The sequence below is a fragment of the Equus caballus genome, chromosome 1 (genome assembly GCF_041296265.1).
Source record: "Equus caballus isolate H_3958 breed thoroughbred chromosome 1, TB-T2T, whole genome shotgun sequence".
In the NCBI taxonomy this organism is placed as follows: domain Eukaryota; kingdom Metazoa; phylum Chordata; class Mammalia; order Perissodactyla; family Equidae; genus Equus; species Equus caballus.
In genome coordinates, this window is record NC_091684.1 from 29,167,153 (window position 1) to 29,185,551 (window position 18,399).

General features: G+C 42.6%; 1 protein-coding gene across 8 annotated transcripts in view; it reads left to right on the top strand.

The window, feature by feature from the left end:
• FBXW4 (F-box and WD repeat domain containing 4) overlaps positions 1–18,399 on the top strand; it is an 84,552-nt gene that overhangs the window by 12,767 nt on the left and 53,386 nt on the right. For 6 of the 8 annotated variants that reach the window (XR_011421678.1, XR_011421679.1, XR_002807884.2 and 3 more), the window contains exons 2-5: positions 5,419–5,514; positions 7,901–8,086; positions 8,518–8,650; positions 13,875–13,969. Coding sequence is in view for 4 of the 8 variants with exons in the window: in XM_023640634.2 (XP_023496402.2) it covers positions 5,419–5,514; positions 7,901–8,086; positions 8,518–8,650; positions 13,875–13,969 (510 nt within the window). In the remaining 4 variants the exon portion in view is untranslated. The remainder of the gene's footprint in view (positions 1–5,418; positions 5,515–7,900; positions 8,087–8,517; positions 8,651–13,874; positions 13,970–18,399) is intronic. The other 2 variants (XR_011421677.1, XM_070222526.1) reach the window with 1 other exon arrangement.

Below are 18,399 nucleotides of genomic sequence, written 5' to 3' on the forward strand. Positions count from 1 at the left end.
AGAAGTTAGGTAACCAGGGTTGTATAATTAGTAAGAGACAGAATTGGGATTCAGATCCAGTTTCCTAAGTCTGCATTCTGTGCTTTTTCCACAACTTCTTTAATCTACTATTTAGTTAAAGGTGAATTGGAAGACCTAACTGTCAATAATTATGATATATTAAAAAAATTTCTTACTTCCTAAAGTACCATCTATTTACCTCTTCTGACCTGTTATTTACGGAGACATAATTTTATGTAGTGTCTCTTCACGTCTACCTTTGTGAATTTGACTTAGTTTTAAAATTACCATTACTCGTTATATTCATTTCCAAAATATTTTGCAGTCCTCACATTTGTAATTTCTCATGGCAATATATTCCATTGTATTAGTATACCATTCTCCCCCACACAGAGACATTTGGGCTGTTTCCAGATTTTAGCTCTAATATATAGCTGCAACTATAAATATCTTAGTAAAAAATATGTTTTTCTTCTGAATGATTTCTTTGTGATATAGTGCCCAAAGTGGGAGTGCTGGGTCAGAAGTTGTCATTTAACAACTGTTCTTGACAGGATCCCTTTCTGAAGGGCTGTCCCAGCGTGCTACCAGCAATATATAACCAAACCCAAACCCTTCTCTCAAACCAAAGCTAATGTCTAGTTTTTCCACTTAATAGATGTGAGGTGGTACTTGAAGAATTCTGTTAATGAGCATGTTTGTAAACGATTGTTATTGCAGGACATTTTCCCAGCGTTTTATCATGTGAGTACTGTGGGGCTGTTCTTATCCGCTTTTATGGGGTATTGGAGACAGAGTGTTATCCTCATAGATTATTTATCAGCACCCTAAAAGTTTTAGGGATAAAACTTATACCTACAGTATTAATTGTTAATTTTCCCCTACTCTGTTTCTTTCACTTTAATCTCTTTTTTTCTTCTATGCAGTATTTAAAATTTAAATACTTTAAACTCTTCTAGTTAAAAAACTCTTTTAAATGCACTCTTTCATTTTTTTGGAATTTATGATATTGTGATATGAGATGGTAATTTAAATCGGGTTTTTGCTCTATTGACATCCAGTTTTCTCAACAGCCTTATTATTTTAATGAGTATTTTTCTCTTTACCAAAAATTACATTGTAGAAAAATTGGAAAATACACAAAAACACGAAGAAAATAAAAATACTTAAAGTTGCCTATGCACAGTTAACCATTTTAGACTACTGTATCCTTCCAGTGTTCTTTCTAGGCATGTATATTCTTTTCCCTCCCTCCTTTCTGATAAAGTTGGGAACATGCTATGCAAACCCAAGAGCACTAATTAAGTTGTGATTTCTTTCTTGACTTTCAAATTTTCCTTTGTTATTTATATTAAGTTCATATCAGTTTGGTTAATTTCTGGCTTTCTTTTTTAAAATTGAAAGACAGTTTTCTTATTTCCAATGTCCTCTATTTGGACAGAATGCAGGAAGTATAATCGCTCTATCACCAAAACGCTTATTGATACTTACTATGCATAAGGCATTGGGTAAATGAGAACGGTGCCTGGCACATCCTAAGCACCATATTAAATGTTTGTTAAATAAATTATCTTTGGAATCACGATCCAGAGCAATTATAGCATTCTAAATAATTTTTAAATAGTATTCAGTTGAGTTAACTAAACTTTACTTACTTTGTTGAAAGATTTTCAGAGGTAAGATTTGAAATAAAAATATATTTTGGGTTAACTTTCCTTTAGCCAGAAAATTGTAACAGGAAGACCTTTCCTAAACATTGACTGTCTTTAAAGTGTTTCAAAAGATTAACATGAAATTATGGATATATAAAAATTAAAAATGCATGGATAAAAACTAAAAATTAAGTAAAAAGAAAATAATAAATTGGAAAAAAATTGACAACACAGAATATATAAAGAGTCTTTGCGAACTCATGAGAAAAAGACCATGAACCTAGTAGAAAGAGGGACAAAGGTCCTGAACAAGCATTTCACAGAAGAAGTGCTAATGGCTTTCAACCATATGACCAGATATTCAGTTTTATCCATAATTAGAAAAAATACATGTTTAAACAACAGGGAGGAATCTTTTTTTACTTCTTGGAATGGCAAAGATAAAAAGAAAAATAAACAATGCCAAGATCATGAAAAATAAGGAGAGACTGAGAAACTGCTATAGACACAGGAGATTAAGGAGACATGATAATTAAATACAATGTGGATGCTAGATGGGATCCTGGGACAGAGAAAGACATTAGTGGAGAAATTGATGAACTTTGATAAAATCTGGAGTTTAGTTAATAGTAGTGTACCAGTGTTCATTTCTTAGTTTTGACAAATATGGTTGTGTAAGACATTAATGTTGGGGAAGCCTAGTGAAGGGTATATGGGAACTCTGTACAATCTTTGCAACTTTTCTGGAAATATAAAATTATTCCAAAGTTAAAAAAAATCAAGATATTCAGAAATAAACACCCTAATATTTTATTGGAAGTGTAAGTTGGTATAACTTCTTTTGGATGACAATTTGGTAGTATCTATCAAAATAAAAAATATTTTCCTTTGACCCGTTCAATACGATTTCTAATAATTTTTTTCTCTAGATATATTCTCACACATAATTTGAGGTATAAAGATATTTATTGTTTTTAATAGCTGAAGCCTGGGAACCTTTTAAATTGATTAAAATGATGATTGAGTCACACAATGGAATTCTATGCAGCTGTAAAAGAGAATGAGATGAATCTAAATGTACCAATATGAGGGCCGGCCTGGTGGCATAGTGGTTAGGTTCAGGAGCTCCACTTCGCAGGCCCTCGGTTCGCAGGCTGAGATCTCAGGTGCTGACCTAGCACCTGTGGTCAAACCACGCTGTGTTGGCATCCCACATAAAAGAGAGGAAGATTGGCACAGATGTTAGTGACATTCTTCCTCACACACACAAAAAGTATTGATATGGAATGATCCCCAAGACTTACTGTTAAGTGAAGAAAGCAAAGAGTAGAATAATATACTACTACTTTTTAAATCAAAAAGTGAGTTTATGTATAAATACACACACACCAATATATGAATCTACCCTGTATATATTGTACTGTTGCCTCTGGGGAGGGTCTCAGCCAGGAGTGAGAATGACTTACTTTTGCATTGTTAACCTTTTATACTATTGGCATTTTTTTTTTTACCGTGTGCATTTATTACTTTCTTAACCAAAAGTAATTATGCTATACAAATTAATAAATGAAATGAGGCCGGGAGGCAGAGTTATCATTTATCCAGGAATGGATTGGGTCTCTCTCTTTCTGCTTGCCAAAACCATTCCTTCTAACCTGTATCTGTTACAATCGTGAAAGCAGGACTTGCTTGCTGTCTTTTAGTAAAGGGTGATAAATGTGAAGGTGTAGTAGAAATGAAGAAACGTGTCTCTCTCCTTTTCTCAGTGGACATGGCAGTGGTCACTCTGCGTCCTGAGCAGTGTACCTTGTATTGTCCAGTGGAGCAAACCAAGGAGACCCAGGGGAGATGTGGGGGCCCAAAATAGAATTTTCAAATTCTTGCTCACAGTTTCAAAATTCTGTCCAAAGGTGCAGTTTCAAAGGGACTTTGAGCCCTTCTCCCTACCCCCTGCTACTCCAACCCACCCCCAAACTATGCCATTCCTACTGCTAGTGTGCTCCCTTATTTCTTACTATTCTAACTTTCCTCATCCAAAAAGTACTATTGACACTCCCCTCCAACATTTTTTAAATGAAAAATTTAAATCATAGAAAACTTGAATGAATTTTTCAGTGAACACTCATATACCCCTCATCTAGATCCTACACTTAACATTTTACTGTATTTGCTTTATTACGCATTTCAAAATGAGTTACAGATATCAGTACACTTCACCCCTAAACACTTCTGCATGCATGCGCATCAGTGACTAGAGTGTATTAGTTTATGGTTCTTTTTTTCTTTTTTAAAGATTTTATTTTTTCCTTTTCTCCCCAAAGACCCCTGGTACATAGTTGTGTATTTTTAGTTGTGGGTCCTTCTAGTTGTGGCATTTGGGATACTGCCTCAGCATGGCCTGGCTAGCGGTGCCATGTCCACACCCAGGATCCAAACTGGCGAAACCCTGGGCTGCTGAAGCAGTGTGCATGAACTTAACCACTCGGCCACAGGGCCTGCCCCAGGTTCTTTTTTTTTTTTTTTTTTTTAAGAAAAATTTATATACAGTGAAATGCTCAAATTTTAAGTGTATCATTTGATTTGTTTTTGACAAATGCATACACACCTGTGTAACCCAAATTCCTTCAAGATTTAGATATACGATGTTACCCAGAAAGTTTCCACATGTTCCTTCCCAGTCAATCGCTGTCCCTACCAGGAAATCACTGTTCTGATTTTTCCACCATAGATTAGCTATCCTTCTCCTCAAACTTCACATAAGTGGAATCAAACGATACGAACTCTTTTGTGTAAAATTTTTTTCATTCAGCGTGTTTTTGAGATTCACCCACATTACTGTGTGTATCAATATTTCTTTCCTTTTTATTGTTGAGTAGCATTCCATTGTATGACTATACACTGTGGTGTGTTTATCCATCCTCCTGTTGATGGATGCCTGGGCTGTTTACAACTTTTGGCTATTATGACTAAAATTCCTAAGACTGTTTTTGTGTACTTATGCTTTCATTTCTCTTGGGTAATTGCTAGGTCATAGAGTAGGTTTATGTTCAGGTTTATAACAAACTGTTAGACCTTTTCCCAAAATGGCTGTACCATTTTGCTTTCCCACCAAGCATATAGGAGAGTTCCTTCTTGACCTTCAAAATATATATATACATATACAGAGAGGATTTCCTCATATTTTCTGGATATAAGCCCTTTGTCAAATATACATTTTGTGAATATTTTCTCCCAGACCATGGCTTGTGTATTCATTTTGGTGAGCAGAAGTTTTTAATTTTGATGAAGTCTAATTTATTGAATTTTTATTGTACATTATTGCTTTCTTTGTCTTAAGAAAGCTTTGCCTACCCCCTAAGCCACAGAGATATTTTTATGTATTTTCTTCTAACAGCTTTATAGTTTTAGGTTTTATGTTTAGGTCTGTGATCTATTTTGAGTTAATTTTTCTGTATGATGTGAGGTAGGGGTCAGGGTTCATTTTTTTCCCTTGTGGATAGCTGGTGGTTCCAGGACTCATTGTCATCCTTTCTCCATTAGATTGCTTTGATGTCACTATAGACACTTTAATGGCAGGCTGTTCTCCTGGGCTTTCTTGGTTATCCTAGTATCGAGAGAGAAGAGGTACTCCTTTCTTGTCTCCTACCCCATTTACTTATGTCCAGATATATTCTGGATTTTCCCGAGTCCTGACTTGTAAACCTATGGAATTTTCTCTGGTTGGCAATGCGTTGTAGTGACTGGATTATCTGTTGTGTCTGGACAGGATGCCCAGTGTACCAGTGAAGGAACGGGTGAAGGTGTCTCAGAACTGGAAGTTAGGGCACTGCCGAGAGGGGATTCTGCTGAAGTGGAGATGCAGGTAAGCAGCCTCTTGACTCTTTTAAATCTACCTGGGACAGAAAAGCATGCTGGGGAAGTAGAAAATCTAGTCCTAGCTAGAGTGTCAATATGCCTGTCTTGGGTGGTGTGGCACTGGTGATCCTTTAAACACCACAAAGAGGGCATCAGAGGGACTTTTTTTCACATTTAAAAAAAGGATGACAAAAAATGTATTTTAACAAATTCCATATTTTTTATAATTATAAAAATAATATATGTTTATTCTAGAAATTTGAAAAAAATAGAAAAGTTTAAAGAAGAAAATAAAACTTACCTGCTATCCTACCACTCAGAAGTAACCACTGTTAGTGTATCTCATCAAAAGAAATAAATGAAGCCAATATTTCAACTCATCTAGTTTTACAATGTTTCTTTAAATCTTCTGTTCTAGGGAGTTAAACCTTTACTCTTGGCTTCCTGTAGCCTTCTCCCCTACTTTATTGCAAGTCAAAATAGGATGTAAATGTTTGGATATATATGTTACAGGAGTTAGAGCTTAGAAAAAGTGCCAGGAAATTTAGATAATGGCTTTGGAACTGTTAACCCCACAAATTTTATGCTTCATTGATGCTAAATTATTTCGTAGTTATTATTTGACTCCCTACCGAAAAAGTGCAGCATGTTGATTGGTTGGAATAGATAGGAAGCATCATGATTCCTCACTGTAGGTTGACCTGTCCCTGTGCTGATAGGTACAGGTAGTTTTCTTCATCTGATGCCTCTTTCTCTCTTGCTTGTATCCAGTTTCTGCTGGTTTCACTGACATCATTCGCTAGGAATTATGTGGTGGTGGTGATGGGAAAGAAACTACAGGGCAGAAAGACGGAATTTTATGATGACAGACTTTACCCTCAGCTTCCCCCTTTTGCCTTTAAATGCCAAAGAGTAGAGTTAATTTCTCTATCAAGGTTTTGTCCCTCACATCTTTTTGGGCTGGTTTCAAGCAGTTTGGCAAATAAACACACAAAACTGTTAGCTGGCTGCCCTGGGATTCTCCACTGTTCACCTGGCATGAACCTGGTTGACCTGGTTTCTTGTCCTAGACAAATGGCTGTTTACCAGATGGCTCTAAACATATGAATTCCAAGCCCCAATGAGTGCCACAAACTCGTGCAAGGGGATGTTGAAGAGGAATGTGCAGAATGGGTGAGAATGTAGGCATCTATACACACTACACATGTTCCATATAATATATGCGCACACTTGTAAAACCTCATGAACAGAAACTCAGTTACTACAAAGTCCAAGCTGCATTTAATGGCCCGTCAAGTCAATTTGCAGAACTTTTCCACCTTCCCATGACGCTTGTATTAAAGAGTCTGGGGAAGAAACAGAGCCCAGTTTGCTCAGACAGACTTGGCAGTGGGAGATGATGACTCTGTAAATGGGGCTGAATCCGCCTTCCCTATGCTTTGCTCGGGACTTGGTAGCTCCAGGACCCCTATGTAGAGTAGGACAGGCAGCTGGGATGTCTGCCTTGGGAAGGGGGTTAGTCCCCACACAGAGCCTGGTCTCTGGCAGAGTCTTCTTTCTTCTTAAGGCTTACTCCGTGCCGTGGGACTGGCCTGTGGCTTTTAACCTTTCTTCTTCCTGCCAGATTGTAGAGGAAATCTTTAACCATTTGTGGATTTCTCTTATCAGCTGCCTATGAGAGCTGACTATTTCTCTGTAGCCCCGGAACTATAGTAGACTGCTATGGAGCTGTGTTTTTCCATTGCCACACTTACCTTCTAATACAGAAATGTAGATTTCCCCTGTGAGGATCCAGGTATCTAATCAGTACATTAGCCTCCTGTCCTAAATGGCTTATTCTTTTCACTTATAAACAGGGCTCTAGAAGGATGAGAGATTGGGGCATCCCTGGGCTCTCTCTTCTCTTTTCTCTGTCACACCTTAACTGATCTGTTGGGACAGAGGTATGAATGGGAGTCTTGGAACCTTGAAACTTATCACTTACACTTCAAATCAGTGAGGATGCAGAACGGAAGAAAATTCATCCAGATGGAAGGTTTCTTTTTGCCCCTCCCCATGCATCAATCATTACATTTTCTAAGCTCTGCCTACCCACAAGAAATCTAGGTTGCAAATAATTCAAGTCTTAAGCATTCTTCAATTATTTAATTGGTCTTTTAATTCTGATTCTCTTTTAGAGTGTCCAAAGAAGATTAGGTCACCACAAAGCTCAGTCGGTCTAGTTTTCTGAGGGTAGCCTAAGGATGGGTAATTTTGAAGGAGGGGAGCAAGGTATAGACTTAGCCTTGCAGGTTATCCTTGCTAAGCTGGGGATTGGTCAGCCTCTCAAAGATCGGAGTCGAATTTCATGCTGTGTCTTGATGATCCTTAAATTTTGTTTTCCATCTCTGCAGTCAGATGCCCTGGATGCAGCTAGAGGGTGATTCTCTGTACATATCCCAGGCTAATTTCATCCTGGCCTATCAGTTCCGCCCAGATGGTGCCAGCTTGAACCGGAGGCCCCTGGGAGTCTTTGCAGGCCATGATGAGGATGTTTGCCATTTCGTGCTGGCCAACTCACATATTATCAGTGCGGGAGGGTAAGTGCTGCAGGCTTCTCCTTCCACCCTCTTCTGTAGTATTCTTCAGGGACTTCTCTGTCTCAGCTCCAAAGGGATGAGGAGGGAGACTAGAAGGGGTAGTGGTTTTTTTCCATTTAAAGCAGAGAGATTTACCAAAGGCACTTAATAGGGTTAGCTGGAGAAGGAAAACAGGAAGAGCCTTTAATGAAAAGTGAAGCTGGTTTTGATACTCTCAAGGGGGGAATTTGTTTTGTCTCTTGGCTCTGTTCAGCGCCCAGTGTACTGAAGAAGTAGAAGTATCTAGAAGCTCAGCACCTTATTGGGCTGAATTGCCTAACGCTTAGCAAATTTGGATGTCACTGGAGACTTGGGCTGTTTCTGTAGACTTGTTCTCTTCCTGCAGAAAGAATAATTAGCTTTTGGGGGTGGGCTCCTTATTTCTCTCCTAGAGATGGGAAGATTGGAATTCATAAGATTCATAGCACCTTCACTGTCAAGTACTCGGCTCATGAACAGGAGGTGAACTGTGTGGATTGCAAAGGGGGTATCATTGTGAGTGGCTCCAGGGACCGGACGGCCAAGGTGAGGTGGTCTCCCCCTTACATACTGTTATTCCCTCCTGTCTATAGGGAGTGGGGTGGGAGAGGGTGGATGGGGCCTTGAGTCTTGGGATTGGCTGAGAGCATTGGGTGGGGGCGGGAGGGGAAACGACACGATAAAGAGCTCACTTATGTGCCTCTGGCATGCAGCTTGCCCTGCCAGGCTGTGTCCCTGCCAGCTGGCCTGGGAAAGGAGTGGACAGTGGCTGGGAAGCTTGCCACTCACTTGAAATGTGGCGTGAACTCAAAAACAGAGGGCCTAGCCAGCTTTTCCTCCCTGAGCTAAGTTTCCTCAAGTTTGTGGGTTGAGTTCTGACCCCAATATTTTATTTTAAAATCTCCCTCCTTTTGCTTGCTCTCTGTTTAGGGAGGTTAATTTTTCACCACCTTGTTTATAAGCAATCAGGCTGATAATTAAAATGTGTTTTTATTGCTTCTCTGGAGAGTGATGTGGTCAGTAAGCAGTAGAAAGATGACGGGAGAAGGGTGTTGTTTGCTCTATCACTGCCAAATTGCCTGGTCTACAGTCAGATATCTGCCAAGGCATAACAGAGTGAGGCTGATAAGTAGTGTGACCCCTGCTTTATGGACTCAGCTCATCCATGTCTGGGTCAAATGGGCTCCCCTCCGTGAGATAGGGAACTTTCTGCATCCCTGTGTCCAGCAGCCCTAGCCGGGGCCCACACATGCCTGGTCCTTTGGGGCTGCCGTGGGAACTTTGCTGACAATTCAGTTGATGGTGCAGGAGGCCCAATATTGTCTTGCTTGTCTGTTTCCCAGTATCTGGAGACTCCACGGTGCTAACAGGAGCAAAATGCTGTCTGTGTCAGCAAAAGGGCCTCTAAGAGACATAGGGAAAGAGAAGTTGCAATCTTTACTCACTGACTTTTCTGACTCCGCGTACTCTCTGGTGATTACTCCTTCACGTAAAAATGTTGCTAATTTATGTAAAAAGAAGGGCTAAATATGTTCCCTTCTATTTATGGAAATTTCTCCTCCCTTTCCTATTTTCTTCCTTACACTCTGTCAGAGAGACATGTGTACCATCATAGGGAAACAGAAAATTCCAGAAAATCTTTTGGACCAACATGGAAACTAAATTTCCTATCCCCTCCTTCCCATTTCCCTACCCTATACTTACTCCAGGTTTCTGATTGGTCACTCTCTTTGTACCATTCCTTGCAAAGAGACTGCCCTTAGGTTGCCATACAGCCCAGAAGTCAATTTGCATAGAAACCTTTTGTGGCATGTGTGACCTAGACACTCCCATCTCAGTCTAGCGTCTTCTTGTCATGGCTTCAAGCTTCTGCTGGCTCTTCCTTTCCAGAGACCTCTCTTTCTTCTATTCTCTGTGGTCAGACACCCAGAGCAGTATAAGCTAAGCTTTGTGACTACAGGTAGAGGTTCAGGAGTATGGACTGCTTATGGTTGAAGAATGATAGCAATTTTACTTGGGATATTGGGTTAATTTCATGTTTTAAGTACCGACTCATTCCTATTTAGTGGCTTAAATTTTTTTAGGCATTAAAATAGGTACTTTCTAATTCTAAAATGGTCACTGCAGTCCATTCTGTTCCTTTTGAGGATTTCCTTTAGGTCAGTGACAGAATTCTGCCCCCTGGTTCTTCAACTCCAGAAAGCTAGTCAGCTGTTTTAGGGCTCCCCAGTGACCTCCAGGCCAGCTCATCTTTTCTGGCTCTCTGGATGTTGCTGCTGTTCTCTCCTTTCTGTTGTTGTCTTTGCATTTAGCCACCTTCGTCTCCCTGGCCCATTTCCACATTACCTACAGCTGGTCTTTTCTCACTGACTCTGTGTCTCTTCAGTAGCATCTGCAATTCTACTGCCACTTCCACAGGCTTCTAATACCTGAACCTACATAAGAACTTAGTCATGTTTCCCTGTAAACATCTATAACCTGGTTTTTGGGAGTTGCCCACATATGTACTGTGTTTTAGAAAAGAGATTTATTTTATTGGGGTGAAGGGAACCAAAACATTTTCTCCACACGACTTCTGAGCTAGGGACTGCCCAGAGAGCCTGCTTCCTTCCCCTCCCCGAACCTAGTTTCAAACTTACTGTGACTTAGCTTGGATTGCCTCTCTGGGCTTTAGGAGGGCCAGCTCCATCCTGAGATGTGATGGGATGGTAGCTTACATTCTTGGTAGGCTTGGGCCGGTACTGACCATTCCTTCATTTCCTCCTTTTTCTCTATTCTTTCATTCATTCTGGTAAATGCCCACTGTATGCACAACGGCAGGGCTCTTCAAAAGATACAGCCTCTCTCTTTAAGGCGAGCTGAGACAGGTGTGCACTGGCTATGACGCTGATTAGAAGTGGCTGGGACTGAGGTGTGAGGCTCTGGGGAAACGGCCAGAAAGTGCAGAGGGTGGAGAGACCACATCTGGCTTGGAAAAGGAGACTTTATGAAGGAGGGAACATTTGAATTTTTTTCTTCTTTTGGTTATTTTTCAATGCATAGGTTTGCTTGTTTGTTTTATAACAATATAGAATGTAACCAGGCGCTGTGCTAAGCACTTCACATTTGTTCATTTTCTCATTTTATCCTTTAGGGTAATTCTTTCCTCAGATAGTTATGCTCATAATATATTTTAGGTACACAATATACCCTGCTGTATCTACTTTATTTTATAAGGTTTTCTATTATTATTACAAAGTATTTGTAAGTGTCACCTTTAATGGCTTCACAATGGACTTACCATAATTTAGTTACCATTTTTACTATTGGTGATGCTTGTATCTAGTTTTTTGCTATAGTATAAGAACCACCATTATTGATGCCTAATAACTGCCCAATACTGTGCTGGGTGCTTTGTACATATCTTCACTTTTCCCCACTGCAACCATGAAAGATAGGTATTATTTCTCAATTTTACACATGAGGAAACTGAGGCTAAGAAGTTTTGAAACATCCCAAAGATCAGAGATAATAAGTAAACAACCAGGGTTCAAACCCAGATTTGTCTGACTCAGAAGCCCGTGCATGCTCTTTCTGCTGCCACAGGCTGCAGGGGATATTTTTAGCATTTAGGTTTTTCTTCATTTTAGGATTATCCTCTTAGGATAGAGTCTCAGCATTAGAATTACCGAGTTGATAACTTTGGTCGTTTTAAGGGTCTTGATACATATTGCCAACTTTTAAAAAGGATTGCATAAATGTCCACTCCCACTGAGTTGTATCTTCTCGAGGCATGAGTCTGTTTTGGATTTGACCACTGAGGGTGAATACGTGATCAACATACTCATGTTTCTGGTGGATAGTGTGCTGCCGAGGCAGGTCAGGTGGGGCGCTTCCCAAGATCATGCTCAGAATTAGCAGCATGCTTCCTGAGCCACTCATGGAGACCAGGGACCTTGTTCTGTGGTTGGCATGATCTAGGAATCCACTAGCCCTTTCCATGGAGGCCACTAGTGAATTCAGGCCTAGGGCTGTCCCCATAGATTTCATAATCAGAGTCCTCAGTGTCTCCCCACCTCCTAAGCAAGAACCTGCCTCCTCGGGAGTTTGCATCAGGGAAAAGGCAAACCTCTCTTCCAAGCTGAGGCATCTGAAAGAGGACATTAGAAGTGCATCTAGTTACTACCAAAGTGGCCTGACTGTAGATCCAGAAGAGTAAGCCAGAATCATGGCACACCAGGGAAGTTAGGGTATTTACCTTTGTTTTCTGCCCCTGTTTGGTCAGGATCTTCTTATTAAATTTATTATCTTTTCTCTGTGTTGGGAAAAGTAACTCACACTCTCCTCCTCCATCATAGAAACCCAAAATCTAAGAAACGCTTTCTCCTTTTATAGGGAAAAGATATCATGTGACCCTAAGAAGGCAGGACTACCCCCGCTCCGTCACATACTCCTTAAACCCAAGGAGTGTTTCCTGAAAGTTCTTCCATCTAAGGTCCTGACTGACTTTTGTGTGTTCCCCTTATAGCACTGCAGGGACCTTGAGAGGTCGCTGATACATCTGGCTGCCTCAGGATCCCTCCTTGGCTGTTGTCTGGGCACAGCCCTGTATGTTTGAGATTTCCTTTCTGTTTGGTTAGAGGCTTATTTCCCTGTGTGTGTCATCTAGGGTAGGGTAAGGTGAGGGGGGCCTTGTGCTTAATGGGAGATTTCTAAATGCACTGACTGCTGAGAGGGCTCTGTGAGTGTTGATTAGAGTTAAGCCCAGAGTGGCTGCTAATGTACATTCCTGACTGATAGGGACCAGATAATGTGCTCCAAGCAATATTTTTAACCTGTAGGAGATATGGAAGCTTAAAAGAGTTAAGCTTTTCTGCTACTTTTGGTGACACTAGGTGCTAAATTCCCTGCTGACATGAATAGCATTGGATTCTGGGCATTATCAACAAACAAACAACAACATACCACCTTCCTACTTTGAAGTCTCTCTTCTTCTTCCATTCTTTCCTTCTCTTGAATCTTCTTTTTTACTCCTCTAATTCTACTCTAATTCTATCTCTGTCCTCTCATACTGTGCCTTGATCTTTCCTTCCTTTCCCCACCTCACCAAAGTAAAATCTTGGTGAGAGAAAGGAAAAAAAGAAAATCCACAAACATGGGGAGGTTGCAGAGAGAAGCAAGCCCCATGTACCCACTCCACTCAGTCAAGTCTCAGCTGGAGAATGTGGAACTTCTGATTCCCTGGCATAAAATTGCCTAGTAAGTTGAGGCTGGCCCCGTGGCCGAGTGGTTAAGTTTGTGTGCTCCGCTTCGGTGGCCCAGGGTTTCGCTGGTTCAGATCCTGGGTGTGGACCTAGCACTGCTTATCAAGCCATCCTGAGGCGGCGTCTCACACAGTAGAACTAGAAGGACCCTCAACTAGAATATGCAACTGTGTACTGGGGGGCTCTGGGGAGAAGAAGAAGAAAAAAAGATTGGCAACAGATGTTAGCTCAGGGCCAATCTTTGGAAAAAAACAAAATTGGCTAGTAAGTAAGGGCTGTCAGGTGGAAGTAAAAGAGGGTGGTGGTTAGGACTGGGAGCCAGGGTCTATTTGGGTGGTAGGCAATCCAGAAGCTAGAGAGGGCCCCTCTGCTGATGCCCTGAGCTCTGTGTATACAAGATGGAAAGAATTCTCCATTTCCCCACCCTTCACCCCTCCTAGGGACAGTCACGCCACTGAGTACATCTTTCTCCTCCCCATACCAATCCCAGGCAATGCCAACGAGAGCATCTCCTCTCCTGTTTCCAGGTATGGCCTTTGGCCTCAGGCCGGCTGGGGCAGTGTTTACACACCATCCAGACTGAAGACCGAGTCTGGTCCATTGCTATCAGCCCATTGCTCAGGTAAGGGAGATGTTTTTGGATATGGATTTGTCCCGTATAATAATGCTTTTATTTTACGAGCTTACATGGGCTAGAAAATCTTCCACCTGTGTGTTCTAGGTTGTTTTGAGCCACTCTCCTGGAGATTTTGGAAATTGTCTAGAAACTTGAGGTCTGTGGCTCACTTCATATATGTGTGGGGTTGAGATAACTTTCTAGGGGCTAACTTCCTGAGCATCTAACACCAGAAATGTGAAGGAAAAGATATTATGTTAGAATGTAACTGAGTCCAGCTGTTACAAGAGTGTCCCTTTTGGAGCAGATGCCCTCCGGGATTGCTCCCAAAGCAGAGGCCTCGCAGCCCCGGGAGGTGACGACATCAGCCAACCTGCTCTCACAACTCACATCTGTGGTTTGTTCCCCTTGGAAAATGTCTTCTGGAGTATCCCATACAGAGTTGAGTCATCAGGAGAGACTTGGGGCCCATGTCCACTTGGGCCCTCATCCAAAGGCGTGTATGTGGAGTAGATTCATTGACAATTGTAGCAGAAGTGCCAATTTTTGATGGTGGCTTTACCCTCCCCTTTGGCCTGACTGGTATTTCTCTAGTTTTACCTATGAATGAATGAGCTTTGCATTCTGACTTCTGCTTTCTAGGGTCTCTTGAACCAAGGCAGAGCCTCTCCTCCTCAGCCCTCTCCTGCACCTGCTCTGTCAGAGTGTTTACCTAGGGTCTTCCCCCACTTCCTTCACCCTGTACTCCCCTCCCAAACGATCAATGGGAAGACTAGGGCTGCCATCCTCCAACAGTGGGTTGAAGTCAGTCGCTGGTTTTATGAGAGAGTTGATCCCCCACTTTACTCCGCCCCCTTCCCCCTCCTTCTCCTCACCCCATGGAGCCTGCACCCCTCCTCCTGCCCTGTTCCACAACTCCCTTTCAAATTTTTTTCTTCGTAAAGAATTAGAGCCGATTAGCCACGTCATTAATTCTTCAATTTGACGGCTGATATAGCAGGACCTGAAACACATTGCTGACCCCAGAGAATGGATACCCCGTTCCTTAGCATATTGACGATGGGAGAAGTTAATTAAAATTCCACAGAGCGGAGGTGTCGGCTAACCTATAAACCTGTCGCTGTTCAGAACAAATCATTCTAGCAATCCTCGGAAAGAGGAAAGGAAAGACTAGCAGGGAGTAGAAAAGCCTAAGTGTGTGGGAGCAGAGGGTAGATGATGGAGCCACAGGGCTTTGTCCCCTCCTCAGTTTCTTCCTGATGCTGTCCCTTGTAAAGCCAGGTAGACAGGCTTGGGGGTCTGTGGGCTAGATATGTGTTAAGGATTGAAGGAAGGTGGGACAGCCTGGAGGAGGTGACAGGTGGGCTGGTGACTTTGTCTTAGTGGTTACCTGTGGACTTCTGCTGGCTTTAGGAGACAAGCCCAGACTGGGGTGGGGTTGGGAGTAGCAGGAAGCTTTTCAGGGCTGAAGATGGTCCTTGTGCTTCCTGCACATGGATTTAAGCCAAAGAACACAGACAGGCTCTCCCAGCACCCCACGCCCCTATTCCTGTACCCCAGCCACCTCCTCTGGAACGTGTTAGGTGACCTGTTAACAGACTAGAGCGTGGCAACTGTTGAAGATGCTGTCAGTGAGAGTGGTTGAGGAAGAGTCTGCCCTCATCGTTAGGAAGCGTTTTACAGCACAATAAACAGGGGTTTTTTGGGCCACAAGTTGGAAACTGGCTTTGAAGGAGGACCTAGCTTTCTTGTTACTAGTACTACTCTATGACTGCTACTACTACCAGCAGCTAACATTGTTAGTCATTTGCTCTGTGCCAGACCCTCTGCTCAGTCCTTGATGTGCCTGGTCTTTGGTGAAGACCTGGGGCTAGTGTTTTCTTCGCATTCTCCTTCGGAGTCTTCTTGTCCTCTTGGTGCTCTGTCTTCACCCTGGGTGATTCTTTCGCTCACTGTTGGCTGGCTGTTCAGCTCCTGACCCACAGTTATTTGAGATGATCTTTCTCCCAACTCCGCAGATGGAGTGTTGGATTCTTTTAAAAAATAGTTTGCATCTGGGATCCTGTCTTTACACTAGATGACCAGAAGACTGGGGTATATGCTAGGGTTTACCTCTGCCCCTTTTTCTCTGAACCAAAGAATATACTGGGATGGGGGTCTTTTCATCTTATTGTTAGATCTATTTCTTTTCGCTGTATCCATGAATTGAAAACTTTCAATAAACTTATCCATTTTCCCAATCTGGGGAGACACTGCCTGCAGCCTCCAGGGTCTGTCGTGGAAACTGGAGTTCTGCTTTGCCACCAACCAGCAGGGCGGCCTCACGGAGGTCATTCCTTTCTCTGAGCCTCATTTCCTCATATCTTAAAAGGGAATACTATTTCCTTTATAGACCTTGCTAGATTATTGTGAAGATGACCTGAAACAATGAATAAGAAAATACTCTGCAAAGCTAAAAGGGCTATGATATATGTCAACCAGAATTTCTGTCTCTGGTGTGGCCTTTATTTAGTGGCTTTAGCTGCTCTCACATCTCCACCCTTGCCCGGGGCTTGTCCCAGCCCTCGTGTCATTACATGCTCTTTTGCAGTCTTATGGAGGTGGGCACTCAGCAGCAATCTCTCTTTCCTCTCTTTTTCCCCCTGTAGTGTTGTTGCCCATGGTCACTGCCTTCTGTTTCCCTCCCTGCCACCTTTTCTGTTGGGTGTGGTTGTCAGTGTCACTACTGTGATGTGACCATGTAGGACATGAGGAGAAGTGGGCAGCAGCTCTAGGGCAGTCGTCTGGTTTACCCGACGACCTCTCACCCCCTTCACTGCTTCTTCCTATAGTTAGAAGGAACCGGGACAGTTAGGAGACCTAGCACATCCTTTTTCTCGATTAACCCCTTTCTTCTATTTCAAATAATTTGTCAGAACTATTCATTGTATTTATCTTTGATGCCTTCTTATGTGTGTACTGAAACACGTAGTATGAAACATGGAACCTTAAGCCTGAGGCTTAATTTGAGGTGCTCATGACTGGGAGAAAGCAGGTATCCTGTCCTGTGTCCAAATGTCGCCTTTCCTTCCTTCCCTGACCTTGAGTTCCTGATTCATAAACAGTCGTGGAGGGTGATATTTAATACCAGTTATGTGCTTAGAGCTGTGTTAGGTACTCAGAAAACACAGAAGGAAAACTAGTAGTCTCCACAGGAGGGTGGCAGGCAGGGACCTTCTCCTCTCCCTCCGGTGTGCCCTCCTACCCATCTTCTTGCCCCGACTCCAGTAATCCTGTTTCTAAGATTCATGACTTATGGATGCAGCCCAGCTCCTCTAGAGGAGGCCCAGCCTGGAGCTGTTTGATGAGTGAAGGAAGGATGGGTTGAGACGAACAGGAGTGAGATGCTGGAGGTATGCCTAGGATGTAAGGGACATGTCTGGGTGTAAATGTGGAGCTGAAATACATTCAGAAATACTGGTCTCAGAGATGCAACCTCCCCAGGTCACATTGAATTCTGAGCACTTTTCTATGAGCAACACAGAGAAGCAGAGTTTTTAAAATGTGCAATGTTTTATTCCCATTTAAAAATTATTTCCAGCTAAATAAAGTTAGTAAATACTCAAGAGTGAGGAAATGCAGAACTGTTAAAGACTCTTTTCCAATCTCTCCTACTTTCCATCTCTTCCTTTCTCACTTCCTTTTCTTCTCACTCCTTTTGTGTTGACTGAACTCTGCTGTGTGGAAGCTTCCCCGAGGATCTTATTCACGTGTGGGCATGAGATGGGTATATAGCTGTAATGGTTGACACCAAGTGCCTCAAACCAGGCTGTCTCTGGTTGAGGGGGAAGAGGGAGTGCCATTCCCCTCCTGGCAGAGGGAGAAATTGAAGCTCAGGGAAGATCGATGCAGGGCGCATGTGGGATGGAGCAGAAGAGGCAGCAGTGTGTGCTCAGGTCTCTATCCTATTGCCATGTCCTGTATACTGAGGGAGGGCCATGAGGCAGGCCTCTGGGTCATTGCTGTGCCTTCATCCACCGGCATCTTGGACAGTAGCTGCGGCCCTTGAAAGTCTCTGTTCTCTCTTCCTGGAGGCAAGTTGAGAGAGCACGGTGGGGGAAGGCAGTATGTAATCGAGACCTAGGCTCACCCAGGTAGCTGTGAATGCTTGTACCATTCCAGGAGAGTGAGTGCAGGGGGCCCTGGTGGTGAAATGAATCTATAGACCCACTTGCCCTGTTTACCTGGGAGGGGAAGAGACAGGAGCCCACAGCTCCTCCTTTGCAGACACCATATTTATGGCCCTCTGAGAAAAAGGAGGTGCTCAGCAGAATCCTTTCCCCGTCTCCGAACAACACTTGCTGTCGTGCGAGTGAGTGTGGTCAGGAAGGCTTCCCAACGCACTTGGGTTTTAATCCCTTCTTTCTTGTTTCTGTCATTAGGGAAATGTATGAGTG